Raw genomic sequence first — 26,993 nt, 5'->3', positions numbered from 1 at the left:
TTACCGAGAAGAGAGGAGACTCTCTTTTTTAGTGGATTCCCTCATCCACATCAGGACAAAAAATATCTAGAGATTACTCATACACCGTCATTAAAAGGGATGAACCACACATTGTCACTAAAATCTCTCCATTTTTTCACTGTATAAATAATTATAGATTGTCACTCACGTATTATTCATTAACGATATTTATATTAAGATCAAAGAGTTCACCTACAATTTATTGAGGGAAAAATATCTCTATCGACTTTGCAAATATTGAATTTGTGTCTATATAGACAATGATCCTTTTATTTTAATAATTTTTTTAATAAAACACTAATTTTTTTAAAAACACTTCAAATGGTGATTGAGATTGTAGTAAAAGGGTTGTTGTCTATATAATTTGAGTTTTTTTTATATTAAACCTGTATTAATTTAGAGTATTAATTTACAAAGTACTTCTGACAGGTCAATTTGGTGATTGAGGCTGAGTAAAAGGGTTGTTGTATTCATAAAAACATCTCCCCCATTTTATATTGTTCTTTTCCTTTTACTTATTTGTAGCAAATTTCAGTTTGTGTATCACTTTATCCCCATCCCATCATTCCACATTTAAGTACAAACATATCAGCCATCTGGTCAAGTCCTTTTCTACAAGGCTTCAACTTTGATCAACTGTCCCCCCCCAAACGCCCACCCACCCACACAAGAAAAAGAAAATATGTTAATTTGATCAGGCTATTTCAAATTTCGATTCTTTATGGAGTATCTGTAATTGGGTTCTGCAGATTTTGGTTCTTTCTGATGAATTTGGAGTAGGGTATTTGTTGGAAGAGATAATTCTACTTGAGGGAGTGGAGATTCTGAAGATTTTAAATGTTCAATGGATGGGAATTTGACTGTGGAAGCTTTAGTTTCTTCTTTCAATCCGAAGTGAAGCATTAATCGTTACAACTTCTGTTTCGATGTGTTTTTGATGGCTTCGTTGTTATTGGTTTGGTCTATTTCGCTAGTTCTGGATGGTTTGAGGATTATGATTTAGGAGAGATCCTGTATTGCCCCACCATTTTTTTATTTTATTTTGAAGGCATTGAGAACAAACTTGTTGGCTTTGGTCATCCATGAGATTTCTAAGCATTGTGGGGAATTCCTTTGGATGTTCCGCATCTGGGGAACGATTAGTTTCAGTAGTAAGAGATGAGGATCTTCAAGAAGCCAAGGCTTTATTGGAATACAATCCAAGGCTTTCAAGGTATTCGACTTTCGGAGCTCAAAACTCGCCTCTCCATTACTCTGCTGCTCAAGGCCACTATGAGGTATTCAATGCCTTAATTTCAGCCTGCAAATGTATCTTGCAAATCAATCATAATGGTTATTTTTTTGTTCATTTTAATAAGATAGTTTCACTCTTGCTTGAGTCTGGAGTAGATATCAATCTCAGAAACTATAGGGGTCAGGTAATACATTTTTTGTCACTTAAACTCCAACTAATGACCATTCATGTGGCTTTTAGGGTTTTTTCAAACTTAATTCATGGGTTATATTGTTTGTTTTAATTGTTTCTTACAGAATGCTCTGATACAAGCTTGCCAATATGGCCATTGGAGGTTGTTCAAACCTTGATTCTCTTTGGGGTCAATATAAGATTGATACTTGTGTTAAAAGTTAATTCGGCGGCCAGCCAACAATTGTTGAAGATTCAAACAATTGTTAAAAGTCAATTCGGTGGCCAGCCAACAATTGTTGAAGATTCAAAGCAATTTTCGGTGGGTTTGCTAGCAGAAGAAACTTTCGGTGCCAGTGGGCAGAAATTGTTAAATTTCATGCTTGGGATTATTTTACTTTAGTCCCTCTACTTTAGGGTATTTTCAAAGATTAGTCCTTAAGCTTCAACTATAAATACTCTTACTCATTTAACTTCAAAATCACCACAAATCATTTCTTTCTCCCAATACTAGAGAGTTTTCTTGTGAGTCGTGAGTGTTTTATAAACACCTGTAAATTTTCTCTCTTTAGTAAAAGATCTGCAGCAGTCCGGATACGTAGTGTCACACCCCAATATGGAGTTAGATTTCTTTCAGTTTAAATATGTGAAATGATATGAAGTTGGTTGGCAAATAATTATTTTATCATATCATTATATTATTAAACAAATTGAGGATGATAGAGTAGGTAGAAGTGGACAAATTGTTGGGTGAGATGTGATTAGATTAATGATAATGGCATTGCTTGGAACCCATTGCTTCCAGCTTTCATTTTCGGCCAGTATCCACCAAAGCTGGAAATCAATTAAAGAAATTATTTGCTTTGTTATTCCCCAACAACAATCTCCATTCATATAATAAAAAAATATGGAAGTCATTGTCTAGGGAACTAAAATATCCATAAAAAAAGCAGGTAACCTTATGATTCCACTTAATTGGCAGCATTACCGGCTTCTGATTCATCTTCGCCATTCACATTTGCTTCAAGAGTTAATGTTTTCTCTTTGTCTGCTTCGATTTCTCTGTAAATCTTTTAGAAAAATCACACCACTGGATACGAGGTTTAATTGAGAGCAAAAAGTGCAAATCAAGGTCGAACATCTTTCTTCTTCTCAAGGATGGTTGGTTTGAGTTGATTCTTGGTGGTTTCTTGTACGCCAAAGCCTTCGCCTCCTCATTTGAGTCGTAGATTCGTTCATACGAAGCACAAATTAAATTTGAGATGGCAATCTATGGCTACTGATCCTGATTCCTCTTTTTCCGCGCCGTCTGTTGATTCTGATTCTACCGTAGAGAAAACTACAGCCGGTGCTTGGTTCTTATAGCTTTCTAGGATTACATGACCCTTGAAGTAACTGGTTTAGTTAAAAGACCTGTGAAGTTGAGCATGCATCAGCTCGTGAACAAGTCTCAAAGCCTTGAGTTCTCGGTTACCTTAGTTTGCGCTATTAACAGACGTAAAGAACAAAACAAGGTGAAACAAATGATAGGTTTTAATTGGGTAGCTGTTGGGGTTTCCACTTCGTTGTAAAAAGGTGTAACATTATTTGGTGTGATCAAAAGAAGTAGGATCTTTGGAAAGAAACATCGGTCGCTACCCTCATCGCTCACTCCATGTCTTAGCTCGACGATTCTACCCTCTCATGTCGCTCCACTTCGGCAATATCCCCTGAAGAGAATTCTTGCGTTTCATCTGCTTTGCTTAGCTCTGTTAAGCTCGACCATGAGGTGTATATGCAACTCATCGAGATGGGAAAGCGGAATTTGGTAAGAGTAAGCGGTGATGGAGATGAACAGTGGAATACTAAAAGTGATGAGGAGATTGAGGTGATTCGAACCATGTATGTTGGTTCTCAGAAGACGACCAGTGACGACGGTTGATGCGGTAGTCGGCGGCGTTCAAATAAATATCGACGAGGTTCCCTTGTTCATCTACAGAATACAACTTGAAGCTTTGAATATTAAGTAATGGAATAAAAAAATGGTGGAATGATTCAATGCAGGTGGTTTTTAGGGGAAAAAATTTAATAAAGGATTAAGGGTAAATCACAACAGGAGTCATCCAAGTTTGGTAAGAATTCAACCTTGTCTACTATTTTCTATATAATTATGAATGTTGTCTAATGGTTTGAATAAGATTATTTTGGTCACTTGCCTTGGTAGCTAAGTATTAAATTGGCATTTTGAGTTTTTAATTTTGTTAGTTATGTCCCTCTATTACAGAACCTTCTTCAGTCTTCTTCTTTCTCCTCTCCACCGTGGAGTCTTGTATAAGGTAAGTGGGTCTTCAGTTGGTTAATTCTTTCGTTTTAAAGCTTGTTTTGATTCTTGGGATGTTAAGAAAGATTAAGGAAAGCTTTAGGTGGCTTAAAACTCAAAGATTAACAAGTTATGAGAAATTAAGAAAAATGAGTTTTTTAAGTGAATATTTGAAATAGAATAAGTTAATAGAGTTTGAAGATGAATTTGACTTGTACATGGTTAAATTAAGGAATATGAAGTATTAGAATTAGGTTTAGAGCATGTTGGAAATTGAGTGTAATTCTTGAATGCTATATAAAGGATAGGATGTTGAGTTTAAAGAAGTGATTATTGAGTAGAAATGAGTTTAAGTGTGTGTATGAAAGTTAGGAATATTAAAGGAAGTTAAAGATGAAGAGTTGAGATGAAAAGAGAGTGAATTTCGTGCTTAAAATGGAATTTCTGGGTTGTGTGCATCGATGCATCTTCAATGTGTATCGATGCACTCTCAAATAAATGAACATCGAATGCAATTAGTGCATCGATGCACCCCCTTAAGATGAAAACATCGAATGCAATTTTGTATACTGATGCATAAGTAGTGCATCGATGCAGTCGTTAAAGGATGCATTGATACACTGTAGAGTGCATCGATACCTACATTATTTAAGAGATGAAAGTAACGTTTCTTTTATTCTAAGAAGTGATAGATTAGAATATATTAATTAATAGACTGATATGTATCAATGTATTATTATGTAGATATAGAACGTAATCTTGTTCCGGAACAATCCAAAAGTTAGGATCGAGTCAAAGCAAGCAAGGCTAAGGTGAGTGTGTATTAGTTGATATATTATGATGAATGAAAATAAGACTTGTGACAAGTCTATTTCCTATATTAACATACATATAAACATGTTATTGATATGAGTATAATTGTGATATATTATTGTATATGTGGTATGATCTGTGTGAATGTATGTTATTGTTATGTGATTAATATATCAATTATGTGACAATGAATGGTATGAATATATGGAAGGTGAAGTAAGCTAAAGTATGTGAACATATGTTTATAAGATAAGTCATGTGGATATGATTTATGAGAGTATGAGTGATATGATAAGAACATATGTTTTGTGATATGGCTATATGAATATATGGTAAACATAATAATGATGCCCATGTTACGTGTCATGAGAGCTAGATGTATAGTTGGCATGCCAAGAGTCAAGGGTTCTACGTGGTCCTTCGGGACATATATGTAATTCTGTGGAATATATATGTGGTACTTCGGTACACTTATTTGGTCCATTGTATTATGTGTATGGTTCTTAAAGAGTTGTCCTTCAGGACAAATATACAGTGCCCCTAGTGGGAATTTATTCGAGCTGTGGTAACAGCATCAGTGCACAACCTCAATGAACTCACATATCTTTAGTTCTCCAAGATATACATAGGCCAATAAAGAAATAATATACAGAAATTAACATGATTGTCATATGTGATTGAACATTTGGATGTGAATGTATGAGTTTCATTTATTGTATATATGATATGTTCTATGTGAAATATGTTGATATGATATATGGGAATGTAAGTGAATATAATATAATTATATGATATATTAGAGGTAATTTCATGAGAAATCTAGTGAACGCTATATATATATACATAGATAAGGAAGTGGTGAACTATATGATTAATGAGAATTGAGACCAAGCAGATAGTATATTAATTAAAGGAAAAGGTATATAGATAAGTATAAAAGGATATTAGATAAGTGGTGGAGGAAGATATATACGTTTAAAATAGAACTGTGAACTAAACTTGCTAAATTAGTAAGGGATATGAAATTTAGTATAAGAATCTAAGAAATCATATGAGAATATCAGAGGAATCAAATAACAATAAGTTATGCAAATATATGTTTATTAAATGAAGATTGGGTGAGGAATGAATTAAGAGAATATAAGAAATTAGGATATTAGAATATGTAATGAGAATTTATGGGTGAAATGTTAAATAGAAACATATAGAAATGAGATATAAGATATGTAGGATTGTGATCAAAATTACAGGATTAAGAATAGGGTAAGTAAACAACTTAAATGAAGATAGTAGAATGTGATATAAGCTAAGTAGTGTGAATTAAATGATTATAGGAATATGAAATAGTAAAACTCATATGTGATATTATAAGGTTTGTGTATGTATGTATTCATTTTATGAAGTGTACATGAAGATGTATGTTATAATAACATTAATTATTCATATGCATTGTTAGAAGTTTAGTTTATATTATATGTTTTATAAGCCTCACTAAGTCATAGACTTAGTGTGTGATTGTTTCACACGTAGGTTAAAGAAGCAAGAAGAGAATCTAAGAGGAGCAAGACAGGTCAGCATATTCCTTACGAATATCGGATTAAAAATATATTAAATATATGCATTTTGTTTTATAGAATGTAGTTGGCATGTAGTATAAAGATTTGAATAGTATAAGCTCTGATATGTTTTGTAAAACCCCTTTATGTCAATTAATGATAAAATATTCATTTTATCGAATTGTGAGTTGGATTTTTATCCACTTGTAAAGGAAAATGTTTTGAAAAGTCAATGTGACACCTAGGACTCGAATCCGGGTCGGATATGGGTTGAGGGTGTTACAAATCAGTCCTGATTATGTAAATTATAATTTATCTCATTAAAGGTGGTTGGATAATAAATTATGAGAAAACTTCAATTAGGTAAAATCATGAAAATACCCTTATGTTGTAAAAAAACAAGAATTGACCATGGAAGTTGGATAAGAAGTTTTAAAGAAATATTGATCTGATGAAATTACTGATGTGTATATAAAATACTAGATTTGCTTAGAAAATCTGGATAACCGATTTCTAAACCCAAGATGGCTTGTACAAATTACTAGAAGTTTGATAAGGAATAATTTCAACTTCAGAGATTATCCGGGAAAACAATTAACCTTAGGATCTCTAAATTATATTATCCTTGTTAAAAGTTTAACACCGAAAATATATGGTTAAGAAATTATGAAATTTCCCTTGAGAGTGAAAAGTAGCCAATTGATCATGAATGGAAAAGTACTCAAGAAGTCATGCCTAAATCGATGAATTATTTGTTTCATCGTTAAGTTCACACGTTTATAGAGAAAATTCCTAATAATCCGTAAATCTCCGAGTTATGAGTAAATACTTGAAGAATAAATTATCGATAGCGCTCTTTGACAGAATTGTTCGAATTGACTGAAGAATATGATAAATTTTAATTAAATAATAAGACCGGACGGAAGGAAATAATTGAAATACCCTAGATCTGTAAAATGACCAAAATACACCTATAATAGAAATGACTCAAGAATATCACCAAGCTCAATAATAAATAGATATCCTCAAGCTTTGAAATGAATGGAAAAACATTGAGCACCAAAATGACCAAAATGCCCTTACGGCCTAGACTAAGTAAATGTCTTGGATTTAATTAAGGAATCCAAATAAATGGGTGTTGTACTACCCATAAAAATTATGGAACTCAACTTAAGTGAGTTGACCAACGCTAATGCTATGTCAGTACCTAAATAACATAGATACCACTCGAATCCTTGTTCATCTCTTCAAGTTTGGATCGATGATAATTCTGGAAGTGGTTATTCGTTAGACAAATCAACTACGAATACCAAATTGAACTGAACGGAAGTACAATATGTATCGAAATTTAGAAACATCTGAATTACTCTGGAAAACTTTGAAGTAACGGGAATAGACTTAAATACTAAGTGAACTAAGTAAGCTCAATGACTGATGATTAAATAAGTGATTTGGATGAGTCTAGGAATGCCAATGAACTTACATAATGTACTTTCTTATGGCTCATGAACTACAAATCAAGCACGCCAGCATTTCATGATATCGTAGAAGCGTGGGAATTAAATAAAGAACATTGGAAGATCTATTCAACGATGACTCCGAAGATGATCTATGGATAAGAATTTTAGGTATTAAAAAGTAGATACCCTGGGAGGACAAAGAATTGACCAGTCGACAAGCATTAGTTATGGGAACTATTCATATCGAGTTATTCGTTAATCCGATCAATCGACATAGATTGTAATATTCCTGAATCGTTATTTTCCCTTATCAGCTTAAATTAGTATGGTTATATCTGAAAATACAAGTAACTCAGATGTAAAGGATTCTGAATATCATTCTGATTACGTAGAGCTTCCGAAAAATGTATGAATAAGATATGATCCCGATAAATCACATTCTGATTAACTGATGATTCCGTCAGCTAACAAACTCTTCCAAAAGTGATTTTAACTTCCGACATTCTGTTGGTAAACTAAAGATCTGTGTTTCTCTACCTGATAAGATTATCCAGTATATCTGAATAATATCTGTAAACACTAGTGTGTTCCCTAATTACATGAATGTTTTATCTGATTTCCGATTTGAATTATGTTTTGATTTCTGATCTGAATTCTGTTCTGATTTCTGATATGGATTCTTTTCTGATATCTGATCTGACTTCTGTTTTGATTTCTGATATCTCCGTTTACTGACGGAAAAATGTTTTATTTGGGGGATATTCTTGGAGGAAGTATTTTTGTAGGTTCTTTGGCTTTGTGCTCAGGGCCTTACAGGTTGTGTGGGTTGGGTGTATGGTTCTGGGGAACCTATACAAACAGATTGTGAAAGGATGGGGGTATTGTTATGTTTTAAAAAATATATATTTTAAAAAGATCTGTATCTTTTCACTGGTTTTACGGGAACACACTAGATAACCTATTATGATCTCCTGAACTCAGTCATCCGAAATATTTCTCTGAACTGAAAGCTCACTGTCTGTTACTACCTGAAATACTAGTAGAATCTCTTCTCAACATAAAGATTTGTAGATATCTGAACCGATAAGGAAATATATGTTTATCTGTATCTTCACGTTCTTCAGCATCATCTGGTAGTTCTGTATTACTGAGCTTTCCAAAGCTCACTCTATTACTCACTATTGCAGGGTAAAAGAATTGTACCAGTTTAGTTATCGACTTCAGTAAAGGAGTTCTTCCGGCGTTGTTTGTAGAGTGTGGTACATGTGATTAGGGGACATGTAATTATATTTTGTTTTATATATACGAGTCTAAAAATCTGTTTTATTTCTGAATACTGATAAATGATTTTATGAGTTTACATGTTATGATAAAAAGTTTTAAATTTTCTACTATTTTTACAGTGGGTCGCTCCGGTGTGACAACTTAGATCGGATCGGGTTACCTGCATCAGTCTGAGGGGGTTACACGTAGACAAAATTGGCTGAACTCCATTATCAATTTCGGGTATTATTTTTTCGCTTTTATTTCGCATTCTCACTAATGTTGTTATAGATGAATTACTCATTTATTTCCTAACAACTGGTATCAGAGCTTTTGGTGGTTAATTTTGTCGATTTTTCTGTGAGGTTACTATTCATATGAATAGTAAATTTCGTGAATAGTAAAATTTGGTCGGCGATACGAGTTTATCGACGGAGGTGTTCTAATACACGGTGGTTCGCAGAAATTGTTAGAAACAATCCAAAAGAAGCCAGATTCGAGTGGAAGCGATGGTTGCAGACGAAGGGAATGTGAAAATTGAGAAGTTCGATGGTGCAGACTTTGGCTTTTGGAAGATGCAGATTGAAGATTTTCTATACCAGAAAAATCTATATCAACATCTCTCAGGAAAGCAACCAGATGGAATGAAGAATGAAGACTAAGCTCTTCTCGACAGACAAGCCATCGGAGTCATCCGACAGACGTTATCTCGCAATGTTATTTTCAACATAGCAAAGGAAAAGACCACGGCGGGTCTTATGGCGGCTCTCTCCAATATGTATGAGAAGACGTCAGCCTCAAACAAAGTTCACTTGATGAGACAATTATTCAATTTTGCAGATGGCGGTAGGGGCATCAGTGGCTGAACACCTAAATGAACTCAACACAATCACAACCCAGTTGAGTTCCGTGGAAATTGAATTCGATGATGAAGTTTGAGCTTTAATTCTCTTATCATCTTTACCAGACAGTTGGAATGCTACTGTTACAGCAGTCAGCAACTCGTCGGGAAACAGTAAATTGAAATTCGACGATGTTCAGGTTCTGGTATTGAGTGGAGAAATTCGACGGAGAGAATCGGGTAAAGCATCAAGCTCCCCAGCTTTGCACACGGAGTCTAGAGGGAGGACTTCAGAAAGAAATTTAAATCGTGGCAGATCGAAATTCAGAAGGAGAAATCAAGAACGGGAAAGAAATATTGTAACTGTTATAATTGTGGCAAGAATGATCACTTTAAAAGAGATTGCCGAGCACCGAAGAAAGATACCGGCGCACAGGAATTTGCCAATATGACAGAGGAGACAGTTGATACCATGATTCTAAGCGTCAACAGTCTGATTGAATCATGGATCTTGGATTTAGGGGCATCTTTCCACTCCATCCCATGCCAAGAAATCATGAAGAACTATTTTAGTGGTGATTTTGGGAAGGTTCATCTAGCTGATGATGAAACCTTGAAGATCGTCGGAAAATGAGACATCCAATTAAAGTTGCCAAACCAGACCACCTGGAAGCTGAAATGAGTGAGACATATTTTTGGCCTCAAAATAAATTTGATTTATGTAGGACAACTTGATGGAGAAGGATATATTACAACCTTTTCAGGCTGTGAATGGAAGATTACCAAAGGAGCACTCATCATTTCTCGTGGTAAGAAGACTGATACTCTCTATGTAACCTCAAATTTAGAGAATATCATTACAGTAGCAGATGCTGATGGAAAATCAAATATATGGCACCAAAGGCTTGGCCATATGAGCGAGAAAGGGATGAAGACACTTTTGTCAAAAGGGAAACTGCCGGATCTAAAGAATATAGATGTCGGACTATGTGAGGATTGCATCTTTGACAAACAAAAGAAAGTCAATTTTGCAAAGATTGACATGACACCAAAGGCTAAAAAGTTAGTGTTGGTTCATACTGATGTATGGGGACCATCTCTAGTTCCATCTCTTGCGGGCTCACTATATTATGTCACCTTCATCAATGATTCTACAAGAAAGGTGTGAGTTTATTTTCTGAAGAAGAAATTTGAAGTCTTTGATACCTTCAAAAAATGGAAGGCCATGGTGGAAAATGAGACTGGTTTGAAAGTCAATCGGTTGATGTCTGATAATGGAGGAGAGTACAGAAACAGTAGATTTAGAGATTTCTGCGTAAACAATGGGATCAAGATGGAGACAACAGTTCCCATGACACTGTAGCAGAATGGCGTAGCAGAGTGTATGAACATAACTCTGAATGAACATGCTAGAAGCATGAGGATACATGTCGGCTTGCCCAAATTGCTATGGGTTGAAGCTATCAACACTGCAACTTACCTGATCAACCGTGGGCTATCAGTTCCTTTGGATGATGGAATACCAGAGGAAGTTTGGAGCAGAAAAGAAATAAACCTTTCACACTTAAGAGTGTTTGGTTGTATTTTTTATGTACACATAAATCCTGCTGAAAGAAGTAAACTTGATGCCAAGTCCAACAAATGTGTCTTTGTTGGTTATGATGGTGATGAGTTCGGTTACCGATTTTGAGACTATGAAAATCGAAAGATCATCAGAAGCAGAGATGTTATTTTCAATGAGAATGTGATGTACAAAGACAGGTCAACCATAGAATCAAGTAGCACCAATACCAAAGCTGAAACAAAAGAATTTGCTAAGTTTGAGGAGATTTTTGGAAATGATGTTCAGATCAGTCCTGAAGCAGCTCAAGAAGAACTAAGCACACTAGAACTGAGACGTTCCTCCAGAATTCCTAAACCAACCCAGCGTTATTCACCTTTTTTGCACTACTTGGTGCTAACTGACAATGGTGAACCAAAGTGCTATGATGAAGCAATGCAGGTGGAGGATTCAGTCAAGTGGGAGTCTTCCATGAAAGATGAGATTGACTCACTTATGTCAAATTAGACGTGAGAATTAGCTGAATTACCATCAGGCAAGAAAGCGATCCATAACAAGTAGATTTACAGGATCAAAGAAAAGCACGATGGGAGCAAACGCTACAAAGCAAGATTGGTTGTCAAAGGTTTTCAGCAAAAAGAAGGTATTGACTACAATGAATTTTTCTCTCCAGTTGTGAAGTTGTCTACAATCAGACTGGTGTTGAAAATTGTAGTTGTAGAGAATCTACATCTTGAGCAGTTAGATGTAAAGACAACTTTCCTTCATGGTGATTTGGAGGAAGAAATCCATATGAGGCAGTCATAAGACTTCATAGAGGCAGACAAGAAAAACCTGGTATGCAGGTTGAAGAAGAACTTGTATGGTTTAAAATAAGCTCCTAGACAGTGGTACAAGAAGTTCGATAGCTTCATGGGTAACAATGGTTTTACCAGATGCCAAACAAATCGTTGTTGCTACATCAATAAGTTCGACAACAACTTCATTATTTTATTGTTGTATGTTGATGACATGCTCGTTGTAGGCTTAGACATGCAAGAGATTATAAACTTGAAGAAAAAATTGTCGAAGCAGTTTGCAATGAAAGATCTGGGCGCTGCAAAGTAGATTCTTGGGATGAGGATCAAGAGAGACACAAAGTCGGAGACTTTGATGTTATCACAGGCTGAGTACATCAACAAAATACTCTCCAGGTTCAACATGCATGATGTTAAACCAGTAAGTACACCTATAGGTGTTCATTTTAGACTCTCTAAAGAACAGTCACCAAAGACGGAGGAAGAACGTGCACATATGGTGAAGGTGTCGTATGCCTCAGCAATTGGAAGTCTGATGTATGTCATGGTTTGTACCAGACCAGATATTACTCAAGCAGTGAGAGCTGTTAGTAAGTACATGAATAATCCGGGCAATGTACACTAGGAAGCAGTCAAATGGATCATCAGATATCTGTGGGTACCACAAACAAAACACTTTATTTCAAAGGTGGAGATACGATACTGACAGGCTATGTAGATACTGACTTAGCCGGAAATATTGACATCAGAAGGAGCATTACAAGGTATGTCTATACTCTAGGAGGAACCGCAATGAGTTGGGTTTCTCAACTACAGAAGATAGTTACTCTCTCCACAACTGAAGCAGAATATGTCGTTGTTACGGAAGCTAGCAAGGAGATGGTTTGGCTCCAAAGTTTCTTGGAAGAGTTAGGCAAGAAACAAGAAAACAATATCTTGTATTGTGACAGTCAAAGTGTTATCCATCTAGCAAAGAATCCACCTTTTCATTCCAGGATGAAGCACATACAATTGCGATATCATTTTATCCGGTCTCTTCTGGAAGATATGATTTTGAAACTTGAAAAGATTTGTGGAGCTCAAAATCTGACATATATGTTAACAAAGATGGTGACTACGGACAAACTGAAGTTGTATTCAGCTTCAGTTGGCATACTAGAGTAACAAGACCAGAAATGCTACTATATTGATCGAGGTGTGAAGAAAGATTAAAATCAGTCTTGAAGTGGGAGATTGTTAAAAGTTAATTTGGTGGCCAGCCAACAATTGTTGAAGATTCAAACAATTGTTAAAAGTCAATTCGGTAGCCAACCAACAATTGTTGAAGATTCAAAGCAATTTTCGGTTGGTTTGCTGGAAGAAGAAACTTTATGTGCAAGTGGGCAGAAATTGTTGAATTTCATGCTTGGGATTATTGTACTTTAGTCTCTGTACTTTAGGGTATTTTCAAATATTAGTTCTTAAGCTTCAACTATAAATACCCTTACTCATGTAGCTTCAAAATCATCCTAAATCATTTCTTTCTCCCAATACTAGAGAGCTTTCTTGTGAGTCGTAAGTATTTTGTAAACACCTGTAAATTTTCTCTCCTTAGTAAAAGATCTGCAGCAATCCCGAGCCGTAGTCAAAATTGACTGAACTCCGTTATAAATTTAGAGTATTATTTTTCCGCTTTTATTTCACATTCTCGCTAATGTGATTATATGAAAATTACTCGTTTATTTCCCCACTGCTATACATCTGTATAGTTTTCAAACTTGAGTAACATTGGATCATAACAAGTGAAGTTTGTGCTGCAATGGTTTTTAGATTCACAGGGCAGATTATCTTAATGGGGGTACTGCACTCCACTTGGCTGCCTTGGATGGTAATTCTCGTTGCATAAGGCTCCTCCTTGCAGATTATATACCTTGATTCTCCGATTGTTGGAAGATATTATCGGATAAATCAGAAAATAAAGAATCTACTTCAGATTTCAATGAGAGGTAATTTATGTCAAACATCTTTTTTTTTCTTATATCTACTTTTATGTTTTCATCCATTCTCATTTCATATTGATCTTCCAGTGCTCTTCACGAGGTTATTAATAAACCTGCCGACGGAGGTGTCACTGCTGTTCATATGGCAGCGTTGAATGGCCAGGTTGAAAGTGTTCAGGTGCTCATAGATTTGGGAGCTTCTGTTACTGAGGTCATTGTGGAAGATGGAAGGACGGTTGATCTGATAGGTATTCAGAATTTAAATGTGCTATTTCCCAAGTCCCTGCTTGATTCACATTCTATTGGTTTTGTAGCTATTTTTCGTCGAGCAAAAACAGCAAAATCAATTTTTAACCAATTGATTCTGCATCGCACTTTCCTCATGCATCGGTTGTCTTTTTTTCAGTAATTGTTGTACTTCATTTGCACTTCTTTTTCCCCTTCTTTTCCATTTGGTCTTGTTCTGCAAGTTGCCAATGAACATCAAAATTACAATATATCGGTCGATTTCCTTCTATTGGTGATTCGTACACTTCTGCCTATATGATAAGAACTTGTACATAAATACTTGAAGCAGTTAGTTTCATATCCCTTAATGGGTAAAACTCCTCAGCTCACCCCACCCATCCTTTTCTAAAGGCTTTGTATCAGCATACTGACTTTCCTTTTCATGTCCCTGTCAATTTTATATTCTTTAGTAACGCCTTTACAATCCGATCAGACAGCAAGGCCTTTTAGAGGATCATTTAGAATGTTATGGTTTATAGGTACATAGGTATGAAAATTCAGATGCTATTGAACTCTTTATATTATCCTTATTTTTCTCCTAAAATAATAGCCTTGTTACGTTTGTTACCTTTCAGGTCCAGGGAGCACTGCTATTCACTATGCTGCTTGTGGCGGAAACGCACAATGTTGTGAGGTATGTCTTTTCTTTGTGCAGCATTACAACCACCCAAATCACAGGGGGGAAAAAAGGAATGAGAAGAATCTAAATAAGTATCAATATCATTCATGTTTTATTTATTTTTATTTTTATTTTCAATTTCCAATTTATAATTTTGATGTATGGTGCTTCAGATTTTGATAGCCATGGGTGCCAGTATAACTTCCACAAACATGAACGGGTATGTTATTGCTACTTCTATTATGTTTAAATGCTATGCTTCATTGTTTCTTGTTTTAGCAATGGTATCTTCACTTGGGGAAAAACTTTTTTGATTATTTTTTTCTGTTTCAAGTTTGAATTGTTAATGAAAAGCAGAAATCATGTAAGAAAGTTAACCTTTATTACAAAATAAGACGCCTGGATATCTCATTAGTCTTTGTTGCTTCCTTAAACTCATTGAGAGAACCATTATTATATGTCGTTATTTTTTTCCAAACCCTATCTTGATGAATAATCAGATTTGACTTATTCTTGCTTTTGAATTATTACCTCAAGGTGGAGTCCTTTAATGGTCGCCCGTTCATGGCATAAAATTTGGCTTGAGGAAATCCTCAGCAATCAGCCTGAAGATCAATCACAAGCTCTTCCTTCGCCCTTTCTGTCTCTTCCCCTTATGAGCATTGTTAAAATCGCTAGGTGAGTGAAAAACCGTTTATGCTGTTTCATCAATACTCTTAGCTATATACTTTTGTATAACCTTGTAGAGTCTTAGATTTTGCATATGAGGTGTTGATCTGTGAACCCTTTATCATATTCATAGGATTGCAGTTTGTTAATTTTATTAATAATAGAAGCACTATAAGAGTTAGAGAAGAAACTCGAGAAAAACTTTGTATCTATATTGTCCAATACTAGCTCAAAAAAGTGCATCATCATTACAGAATTGTGGGAAAGGGTGACAACTAACACATTTCAGGGAACATCTACTACTAGCTTTATTTTTCTCTGTGATTCGTTCAGCAATTACAAATTGGTTTTTAGATTCTATCTATAGGGTTAAGGTATACACAGTAGCAAAATCTTCATGTCTTGAAGACTTATCCTTCTGCTTCGAGGTTTTAACTCATCAACTCTCAAACAAGCTCAGAGATTATCTTCTAGGCTGTGGTTAATTCCCAATTCCCCTTTCCTTGACTGAACCAACTTTAGTGGAAGTTATAGAACAAAATACTGTTGATTGTCTTTGAAGTGTCTTTTCGCTTAATTTATTTACTCCCGAGTCCTTGTGTCTTTCGCTTAATTTATTTACTTCCGAGTCCTTGCCTGTTCCCCGGTTTCCCTTTTAATTTTCAAGCCATTTAGAATCCAATGTGATCAACAACCAAACAAGATTTGTAGGAAGACTAGCGTTTCTCTTCCCGAAGTTTGCTGACAAATAATCTTTCCCTTTCAATGTCAGGTTTCAATTTGCCCTATTCTGTGGTATACTTCTAATTATGATGCAGTATTAATTGGATTCAAGTTGGTAATGTATACTATCTTTTATCAGAAGAAGGATTAAATAGGTATAGGTAACTTGTAAAAGTTTCGATGTTGTCCTATTTAATTGTTTTAGTCGGGCAAGAAATCAACTAGATAGATCTAAGATTGTTGTCTCCTTTAGATTTTGCATTCGTTGGATTTAGGTTTGCATCAAGTTTCGGATTAAATTAAATTATTTGGATTTCATTCCCCCCCCCCCTTTATTTTGTTTTATATTCTTTCATTTTAAAAGAGAACTTTGTATAAGGTTTCTCTTCTGTGGTGCTACACTCCTATAGTAAAATGGAGCATTCAAGGGAATCTCACACATTTCTTTTCAGATAGTCTACATATTTGATTAGTTAAATTCCACAAACTAAAAATTCACGAAATTACTATTAACGGCGTCAGTGGAATGAGCAACATCGAACAGCATAAAAGGATGGTAGTTCCTCGAGTTGAAGAAATTGACAAACTCTGTTGAGGTGCAAATTAAATATCAGGTCCTAGTTTATGAACTAAACCTTTTCACCCTACTTTGTCTTATGAAGAGAAAGTGGATGGAGGACTGGTGATTACTTGTTCTCGTGCCAGGATCCCTGTGCTGTATGCCTGGATATGCAGTGTACGGTAGCTGCAGAAGGTAACTTAATCATTTCATGTAACAGATCCTCCCACAGCATATTTATTTCAGTTTTAATCACTGGTATCAATGTAGTCTATAGGATTACATGAATTGATATGGATTTTAGTTGTAAGGGGATGAGGAGATGAAATGGTATCACACACGTTATTCAGGGGGGGGGGGGGGTTTGTCGCAGAGAGACTCATTCATAGAAACATTTTTCTTCAAGGACAAATAGAGTTAGGTGAGGTTGAGAAGAAATGTCAATTTTGAGAATTTTGAAATCAGGTTAGAATTGCTAATGATACTGTAAAAATTCCTTTTCTCTTAATGTGCACTTCGATCCATACAGCATACTTTGAAATCCATTTCTTCGTTACATCCCTGAATTTTCATGTCAAAGTGTCGGAATTCTTTTTTTTTCATTGATGTTTATGGGACATATACCAGATGTTACTGAAATCAGAATTCACTGTTATATTGCCCATGGTGCAGGTTGTGATCATGATTTCTGCACACAATGTGCCTTATACCTCTGTTCTACAGATAACACTACGAATGTAGCTAAAGGTCCGACTGGCTCAATTGCCTGTCCTCTGCCGGCACGGAATAGTATCATTCGTCAAGCTTCTTGGAACGAAACCAACAGCTAAGGCAGTTGTAAGAACAAGTTTGTCCCTATCTTTCTGCACATGTTCTAGTGAGATGCCAGAACCAACCTCCATGACAACCCCACTTTGCAAGCCCACGGTTCATTGCACGCAAATTTCTCACCCCGGATCTTCGTTCTGCAGCATAAGTCGTCAGAGTTTCCCATCGATGAAAATCCACCATAACCTTTGCATTGGAGCTCCGAATACTAGTCCTTTAGTTCCCTTCCCCACCGGCCAGAATTTACAAGGCTTAATACGCTCGGTTTCGGAGGGCAGAAGGTCGTGGTTCTCAACATTTAATCAATGTGTAACTACAGGAAATGCATGCTGATATTTCTTGTGTTTTTCTTTTACATTCTTTGTTTCTATCCGATAATGGTGGATTGCTCCCTCTAATTTTGGCTATAATTTTAACTGAAAATTCATGTTGATAATGGTTCCTGGTTGTGTAAATGCAAAGGATGTATTTTACCGGTTATTATAAAATGAACCAACGGGTTCAGCTTGGCATTCACATGATTTAGACAGTTACCTGTTTATCATATAGATTCTTGGTTACATAAAATGCAAGTCTTCGATGTTCATTAATTTTTTTTTTGGTTTAACCATCAATATCTGATTTATTGATTGATTATCTCGGATCAAGTTTTGTAGAAGTTCATTATGGGGACGATCCTTTTAATTTAGTTTGTTACATTCGTAAAAATTAGGATTCAAACTCCTAACCTAACTTAAGAAATGTTTATTATTTTTTAATTTCATTTATATTATTGGGTAAAGTACACAAATAGTCCTTCGACTATAGGACATTATTTTGTTGAGTCTCTTGATTATTACAAGTTACAAATTGATCCTCCGACTATAGGACATTGCTTTGTTGAATCCTTCGACTATTAAAAATTATAAAATAGTCACTTGACTATTTATATGTTCTAAACTCATCATTTTCCTTTAAAAAAAAATTGACGTTTGTCTGAATTGAGCGATAACATGCTGAATGTGATACAATAATCGTTTAAGATTCTGCGATATGATAATAATATATTAGAGGTGGGTCTTCTTGAAGGCAACAAGTTTAGACCAACACAAGTGGACTTAGTGAACCTAGATCACATTCACATGGTCTATATAAAACCTTCTAGGCCGAAGCTAAGCCCTAGAAGTCACAAAGTTGTATGATTATTTTATGGATGAAGTTAATAATGTGCATAATTTATCTGGTTTTGTGTTAAAACATGTGCAAATCATCCTCAATGCGCATGGGGAAGCCAAATTATGTATGCAACCACTCTCTTGTACCAAGTTAATATACACATTTTAATTTCATTCATTAGTTAAATATTTGCATAAATTTACATGAACCAATCGACATTAGTAGTTAAGGGATTGTTGTTATCTTTTGAAGTTTTAGGTTCGAACATTGTTTATATAAGAGTATGAGCATTCATTATCAATTGATTGAAAGTTTTTAAACAAATAATACCTTATATTTATTTCGGATTTATAAAAAAATATTTATGCAAATTTAAACTTATTTTGGATTGTGTTCATTAAAACAAGATTCAATGGAGTTTTAAAAAAAATGCAAAATGACGTGAAGTTCCCAACCGTTATGGGAGTCAAAGAAGCGAGCCGTTCGCCGACCGCAGCGGGGTCGTGTCTGTTGCCCATGCGTTTCAATTTACAAGAACTTGTTACAGTTTTGATTTTTAATTGGGTAAATCATCTATTTGTGTCATTAACTTGTTATTTAGTTTTTATTTTGGTTATCTAATTATTATTAGTTTTAAAAACATATCTAACATAATGTTTTGATTTTATTTTGATCACTCATCGTTAAAAAATTAACGCTGATGTTGATGTATCACCAAAAGATAATATTAAACCAACATCGAAAATAATAAAAAAGTACCATGTCAACACCTTTATTAATTTTTTAATGAATGTAATCAAAACAAAACGTAATGTTAAACATGATTTAAAAAAATAATTAAATGATCAAAACAAAAACTAAATAATAGATAAATAACTAAATACATAATTTACACTTTTAATTATTTGTTTTATTTGTTTATTTACCAATTAAAACTTTATCAGCTTGCTTTAACTTCACGCACTCTATCACGTTACCCACGATAATAATAATAATAATTTATTAGAATAATGATCACTTTTACTCATGTAGTAGATTCAATTTATCTTTTTCGTTTTTATCATATTTTCGTATCAATTTAGCATTCAAAATTGTTTAATTGCATAATTATATATTCTACCCCTAACTTAAAACCTTAAATTGATAACCCTAAACTCTAAACCATAACATCTAAACCTTAAACCTTAATATTTAACTTAAAACTCTCAATTTAGGGTTTTAAATTAGGGGTAAAGTATAGAATGCTATTAAACAACTTCGAATGCTAAATTGATGAGAAAATACGATAAGAACAAAAATAATTAATTAAGTTTGCTACATAGGTGAAAGTTACCTTTTTGCCAATTTATTATTATTATTATAAGCAAATTCTACTATACAAAAAGGTAATTTCAAGCAAAATACAGCCCAATTAAATAATTTTTATTTTATTTTCAATGATAATATGACTAAAAAAGGTAATTTTATTTTATAATGGCATTTTAGAATTTTTTTTTGTTAATTTTTTAATGTTGACCAAAATGCAATATTAGATATGACTTAAAAACAATTGGATAATCAAAATGAAAATATGAAAATAGATAGAAGATTAAATAAGTACTTTATCCAATAATATTTATAGATAAAAAAACACATTTGTTTTTCTTGTTCCAACATAAATGACCTTTGGAGAAGTCTAAGGAACGACAATCTAATTTAAGGTTAAAAAACGATGATTTTGAGACCCTACAAAAAATGTGATAAAAATCATAACATTTTAAGTTATACGCAACCTAAAATGTTATATTTTTTCTAATATTTTTAGTTCAACAAAAAATGTTACATTCTTCATAACATTTTCGATTAACAATCGAAAATAGTATATTATTCGTAACATTTTATATTCAACCGAAATATTAGTAAAAATATAATATTTAAAGTTGCGTTGAATCTAAAATATTAACTTTCATCACATTTACCTTAAATTAGACTGTCCATCCCCTTACCTTTGAATGCAGACCAAAATCTTGAGCTTCTAAGCTGTATGTAGTTCCGAGACAAGTACAAGTGATTCATAATTCTCCCTTTATTTATCAACTACAAAGCCAACCACCCAAACTATTTTTCCTCTCTCGGAGAGAAAGATGAACAGCTTTGAGTCCAAAAGATCACAAGACAACTTGAAAAGAATATGGCAAAACACCAGATTCGTCTCTTCTTCTTCACACTTAAGCTTGTCGTCTAATCCTAGGCGTTGTTTCCCTTGTCTCGATGACGATGATCTTGTTTCAACGGTCGTCCCCCTCGTGACCGTGGTGCTCGAAGGACGCTCTATCTGTCAGCGCATCAGCCTCCACAAGCATGGAAGCTACCAAAGCCTCGCCAAGGCTCTCAGGCAGATGTTTGTGGACGATGATGGAGTCACCTCGGACAATGATCTTGATCTTTCCAATGCTGTTCCCGGTCACCTCGTTGCATATGAAGACATGGAAAACGATCTTCTTCTTGCAGGAGACCTTGATTGGCAGTACTTCTTCATCCATTTCTTTTTCATTCTAAAAACTTTGATTTTGACCCAGGCTTTAATCATTGTTGCACTGTGTATATGTATTGAAATGAACAGGAATTTTGTACGCGTGGCTAAGAGAATCCGGATACTGCCGGCCAAGGGGAGCTCAAGGAAAGGAAGAGGAGGGGCATAGTTGGTTGGAATTTTCACAATCATTTCAATATATCGATGTCATAAATCTTGAAAAGTTAGATAAAATAGTCGTTTTAATTCTTATTTTTTTAGAATAATTTAGTCTTTTACGTTTTTTTATAAAAAATAATTTTTTTTGAAATATTAATCGTTTATTGACTAATTATTTTCATTATTAGAGGGAATTTTCTACTTAAAAATAAAATATAACAGTTTTAAAATATTTTAAATATATCGACTAAAATGACTATTTAATCAAATATTGAAGTTAATTTTTGATATTATACCTATATTTTAGTTGTATGATGTATTTCTCTTTCTCCTCATGTTTATGGATGGCCTTATATATATATATATGTAAATGTAAAGAAAAATCCCATTTTCAGTGGGATCTTGAAATGTTCTGTTCTCTCATTGATCGTCAATGCATTGCTATGTTTTCAGATGAAACGACCTCTGGCATAGGGCATGTAAAGAAAAATCCCAGTTTTCGTAAGTTCCAAAATAGTCTGAATTGAGACAATTTTTTCATTAATATTCGAAGTTTACTACTTATTATTATTACTTTATCTGACACACATTGCCATTAATACAAGTGTTGGAACAAGTTTTGGGTTTCTAGAGCTAGACTGTTGTATTTTTTTAATTAAAGCATACGACTATCAGAAAACAAATTCTAGTTAATCTGCTTATATTTAATTTTGGTGTGTGCTCTGCTGATTTGGAATAGTGAGCATCTAATGACAAGTAGTTTTGGTTTTATGTCCAACGGTAGCATCGAATTATTTTCCGGTGGCACAATAACTAACAGTCCACATAGTTTGATTAATCAAATTCGAAGGATCTATAGATTAACATATTTGACCTATAATGATTCAGAATTAATTTATTAAGGGGCCGGATTCTTTTGAAACATAAAAACAATCCCCAACACTTCATTTTCATTCAAAAATTCACATTTCAAACGAGTTTATTGTCTTAAATCAAGAAAATAGCATTTGAATAAGGCAAACTCGGGAGAGGTGCGAATGAAAACAAGTATAAAATCAACATGCAAACACCGTAATGGGGATATGATGTTTAAAGAACGCTTGCTAAGGAAGGCACCAACCTAAATAAACGTTCGGAGGAGTACGAAATGGGCGCTTGCCACCCAACAACGCATCAAATATACGTTGGGCGAGACATGCAACCATAATCACTCATCGATAACACCTCATGAAAAGCTTCGTAATTAATATAACGCCAATTATTATTATGAGTACGTTGTAATTGTATGTAAATAAAATAACATAATAGATAAGATCCTCGACCATGCAAATTTAATTGGATAGGTCGAATGCCTGCAACCATAACACGATCATGCTATTGCTCAAAGGTATTCTTAGTTTAATGCTTAATTCAGAAAGAATAAGCTACTATATCCTGACATGTATAAAAATGGTAGTTCCGGTGACATTAGAAGAAACATTTTACAGTGCAACATTAAGAACCTGCTATACTTCCTTGTAAGTTTTATACAACCTTTACCAGGAGAGGTTAAGGAATGGATACACTTTGAGTTAGTATCCGTTCAAAAATATTATTATTCATTTGATAATGAATGTTCTTATATCCCTATAAATGTTGTGTTCGAACTCGAACCTCAAGGGATGACAACAACCCCTTAACTTTGGTTCTCGTAGATGAAAATAGTTAAACTCCCGATATTAGAGTTTTTAGTGTAGTTGTCTTCCTTGTATACTTTGTTCTAGTCAATGATTATTTACATTATATAAAATCAATCTGGTGTTGGAGAAACAGGCTTAATGGACAAGCAATGGTTATCATTGATGCCATTAATGATGATGTACAAAAACACAAGATATTACTATCCACTTCCATGGGCTTAATATATGTCACATAGCATTCTTTTTTCTTCTGTCGAAAGCTTTGCCTCTTCCTGTCAAATCTTCCAATTTTTTTTCTGAGTCCATGTCTCCAACATATATAAACATGGGACAAAACATTGCTCATATTCATCATCTTCATCAAAACCATGATGAAGACGCAGAAGAAGAAGAAGAAGAAGAAGCAATTTCAGATACCAAAAACAACCCAGAAAATGATCTCTTGGTAAAAGTGTCTGGAACTCGAAGATCATTATCCGAGGCTGCCCCTGAGTTCTTCGAGTTTATCAGCGATCTTAGCTTCGACATGTGCCCAGCTGACGACATAATCTTCTGCGGAAAACTCATTCCTCTGAACCAACAAACACCAAAAGATTATTCTTTTGAAGAAACCAGGAAAACCCATGTTTTACACAAACGATCCGAGTCACTCTCCGATTTACCCAGCGAATCTATAACTCGCTCGGAAATCACGAAAGACTACACTAAAATTCTCAGAAACAGTCGTTCCTTGGATTATAGAAAGCTTCGACGTTATGACATGGAGAGGAATACTTCAACAAGAAGCGCCAGAAAACCCGAAGCCTCGGCGATGAAAGTTAATAAACGAAGGTGATATGTTTTCATGTTTGGAATGGTCAAATTTCCACCGGAAACGGAGCTTAAAGATATCAAAAACCGACAGTACCGTCGTAATCCGTCCGTTATGTTTCCAACTATGGAAGATGGCGGAAAAAAACTGTGCTGTAACCGGAGCTCCGGCAAGGATTCTTTTTGCTGGAGTTTGTTAAAAGCGTTGAGTTGCAGAGATCATAGTAGCGTTGCGGTAGTCACGTCGTTGTGGATGCCTCAAGCCTAGTTTTATTTTTCGGATGTTCATTTTCGCCGGTGGATTTTGCTTGGGAAGGCTTTTCATAGATGAGAGCACGAATTTAAATTGGGGTTACAGTTATTGTCGCGTTTTCAATTATAATATGCTTATTACTATTATAAATATAACAAATATTATTATAATTAATATAAATATTATAATGATGCTTTTTTTATAAAAATTCGTACAACTTATTAGAAAACATAATAATTATTATTTTTAAGATATTTTTTTAAATTTTATTGTAATAAAAAATGGGAGTAACGGCACGCTAATGTCACAATTGATTGTTACTCGTTAAATTGTAGTAATAATCTAACATTATTTATGTAATTCTACTTCACACTTCAAATGATATTACCGTTATATAACTATTGATATTTCACTATTCGACTACCTTATTGAAGGGGACTATCAAAGACAATCGTCCCTTAAATAAAATAAATTCTCATATAATATAAATATTTTCTTTATATTTTCTATTAATAATTTATTTTCGTCTTTTAAAATTTTATAAGTTTATTTTTAACATAAAATGATATATCTGTCCCTCTAAAATACGCATGGTAAAGACACTAATTAAGTAAGACATGTTATCTAAGGCTTTTGCTGTTTTTTTTAGCGAAGTTACCATTTCATTTCTTTTGTACTTTATTTAGTTTAATAGCAATAAAATTAGTTTAATTTCTAAGTTGTTAACCACTTTATATTTAGAAGTGCATATGACATTACTATTACTTTAAAAATATCATAATTAGGGGGGTAAATGTAGGGAGTCCAGCTCTTACTAACCAGATGAAACATAACAAATTTGACAACATATAACTATAATTAATTAAGTTAAACTCGACTTCATACTATATTAATTGATGTGTAAAAGTGATTTAAGACTGAAAAATCATTGATGAGCAATCATGAATATTTGAGCCTGACTTCCTCTTACAGGTGTTGATGGTAACTGACGGGATTGATTAAAGTGGTAAACACCTTGATATCACTTAAATATGTTTCAAGTTCGAGTCCTTGTATATATAGAAAATTCCGGCTAAAAGACTCACTCACCGAAATCAAATATGTAAAGCGAATCGGTTCAAATTTACCACGATGAGATTTAGTGGTAGTAGGTGGCAAAGTTGCTTTGTTACCTATTCCATTAGGAACCGCAAATTTTTTGGTCCATCACATTCATGCATTTACAATTCATGTCACGGTATTGATACTCTTGAAAGGTGTTCTATTTGCTCGCAGCTCGCGTTTGATACCGGATAAAGAAAATCTCGGTTTTCGTTTCCCTTGTGACGGGCCTGGAAGAGGGGGGACATGTCAAGTATCCGCTTGGGATCATGTCTTCTTAGGACTATTCTGGATGTACAATTCAATTTCGGTAGTAATATTTCATTTCAGTTGGAAAATGCAGTCAGATGTTTGAGGTAGTATAAGTGATCAAGGGGTGGTAACTCATATCACAGGAGGAATTTTTACACAGAGCTCTATTACTATTAATGGGTGGCTCCGCGATTTCTTATGGGCACAAGCATCCCATGTAATTCAGTCTTATGGTTCTTCATTATCTGCATTTGAGTTTCTTTTCTTAGGAGTTCATTTTGTATGGGCTTTTAGTTTAATGTTTCTATTCAGCGGACGTGGTTATTGGCAAAAACTTATTGAATCCATCGTTTGGGCTCATAATAAATTAAAAGTTGCTCTTGCTACTCAGCCTAGAGCCTTGAGCATTGTACAATGACGTGTTGTAGAGGTAACCCATTACCTTCTGGGTGGAATTGCCACAACGTGGGCATTCTTCTTAGCAAGAATTATTACAGTAGGATAATGGCTAGGAGATTTAGTCAAGGACCCCACTACTCGTCGTATTTGGTTTGGTATTGCTACCGTGCATGACTTCGAGAGTCATGATGATATTACTGAAGGGTGGGGGGAGGCGTTGTTGATGGTAGATTTTCATGCGGAAATAAAGATCAATTTAGTTGATGCATGAAGCAAAGTGGGTTTGAGTACGTAGTAGTGCTCCATGTACTTAGTTTGTCCACAATGATAATGCGAGCAATTATAATCTCTCCTAATGAAAGCAAAAGAGTAAGTAATTGAACTCCCTTAGTCCCTTTCTATGTTGGGTGCAACATGTTTGACCATTTATTCCAAAATCTTCAACGAAATATTAATTACTACTGAAATTTTTGAATATTTAATTTTATTTCTAAATTATGATTCTTATTTTAAATTGATATTTAAATTTTTAAACATTCTTATTTCATCTCCAAACTATCGGCATATATTAATCACGTCTCATCTTCATAAAATTGTTATTAAAATTATTAACTGACATGTAAAGAATGATATGCGTTATGTAATAATATGATGTGATATAAATGATAATTAATATTAACTAGGTTTAATGTAACAACTTAAATTCAATTCGATCAAAAATCAAAAGATACAAATTTCACACGGAATCACTGAAGTGATTAACTATTTTTTTTATTTAAAATCTCATTATGCAAAACGTTTAAAACATAATCTTCTCATCAACAAGGATCAGTGAGTGTCTTGGGTTGATGTATTCATTTGCAATGCAAGGTGTTAAAGGAGGGGTTAAGATTAGGCTGTTCACCTAAATGAAGTCCTAAGTGTAAGTTAAATCCTTCTTTTACTTAATTTTGGAAAGGGATCAATCCATCTCTTTTTAAAAGAATCGATCC

At 34.3% G+C, this 26,993-nt stretch overlaps 3 protein-coding genes and 1 pseudogene across 3 annotated transcripts; all 4 read left to right on the top strand.

Moving 5' to 3' along the window:
• The first annotated feature begins 907 nt into the window (after positions 1 to 907).
• LOC120150446 (E3 ubiquitin-protein ligase XBAT32-like) lies at positions 908 to 1,630 on the top strand. Its single transcript, XM_039163138.1, has 3 exons — positions 908 to 1,298; positions 1,380 to 1,439; positions 1,552 to 1,630. Exons 1-3 carry the CDS (start codon positions 1,104 to 1,106, stop codon positions 1,603 to 1,605), a joined length of 309 nt encoding a protein of 102 aa, XP_039019069.1. The 5' UTR covers positions 908 to 1,103; the 3' UTR covers positions 1,606 to 1,630.
• Positions 1,631 to 14,988: 13,358 nt separating this feature from the next.
• LOC120150444 lies at positions 14,989 to 18,200 on the top strand (annotated as a pseudogene).
• A 2,759-nt stretch (positions 18,201 to 20,959) lies between these two features.
• On the top strand, positions 20,960 to 21,517 carry LOC120150377 (auxin-responsive protein IAA33-like). The gene is made up of 2 exons (XM_039163064.1): positions 20,960 to 21,342; positions 21,439 to 21,517. Exons 1-2 carry the CDS (start codon positions 20,960 to 20,962, stop codon positions 21,515 to 21,517), a joined length of 462 nt encoding a protein of 153 aa, XP_039018995.1.
• Positions 21,518 to 23,511: 1,994 nt separating this feature from the next.
• On the top strand, positions 23,512 to 24,021 carry LOC120150551. The gene has a single exon (XM_039163225.1). The coding sequence runs from the start codon at positions 23,512 to 23,514 to the stop codon at positions 24,019 to 24,021; it is 510 nt and encodes a 169-aa protein (XP_039019156.1).
• The last annotated feature ends 2,972 nt before the right edge of the window (positions 24,022 to 26,993 follow it).

Source organism: Hibiscus syriacus, unplaced genomic scaffold (assembly GCF_006381635.1).
Source record: "Hibiscus syriacus cultivar Baekdansim isolate YM2019G1 unplaced genomic scaffold, ASM638163v2 tig00111022_pilon, whole genome shotgun sequence".
Taxonomy (NCBI): domain Eukaryota; kingdom Viridiplantae; phylum Streptophyta; class Magnoliopsida; order Malvales; family Malvaceae; genus Hibiscus; species Hibiscus syriacus.
The sequence above is the reverse complement of the archived record's forward strand: the minus strand, read 5'-3'. Positions and strand labels throughout refer to the sequence as shown.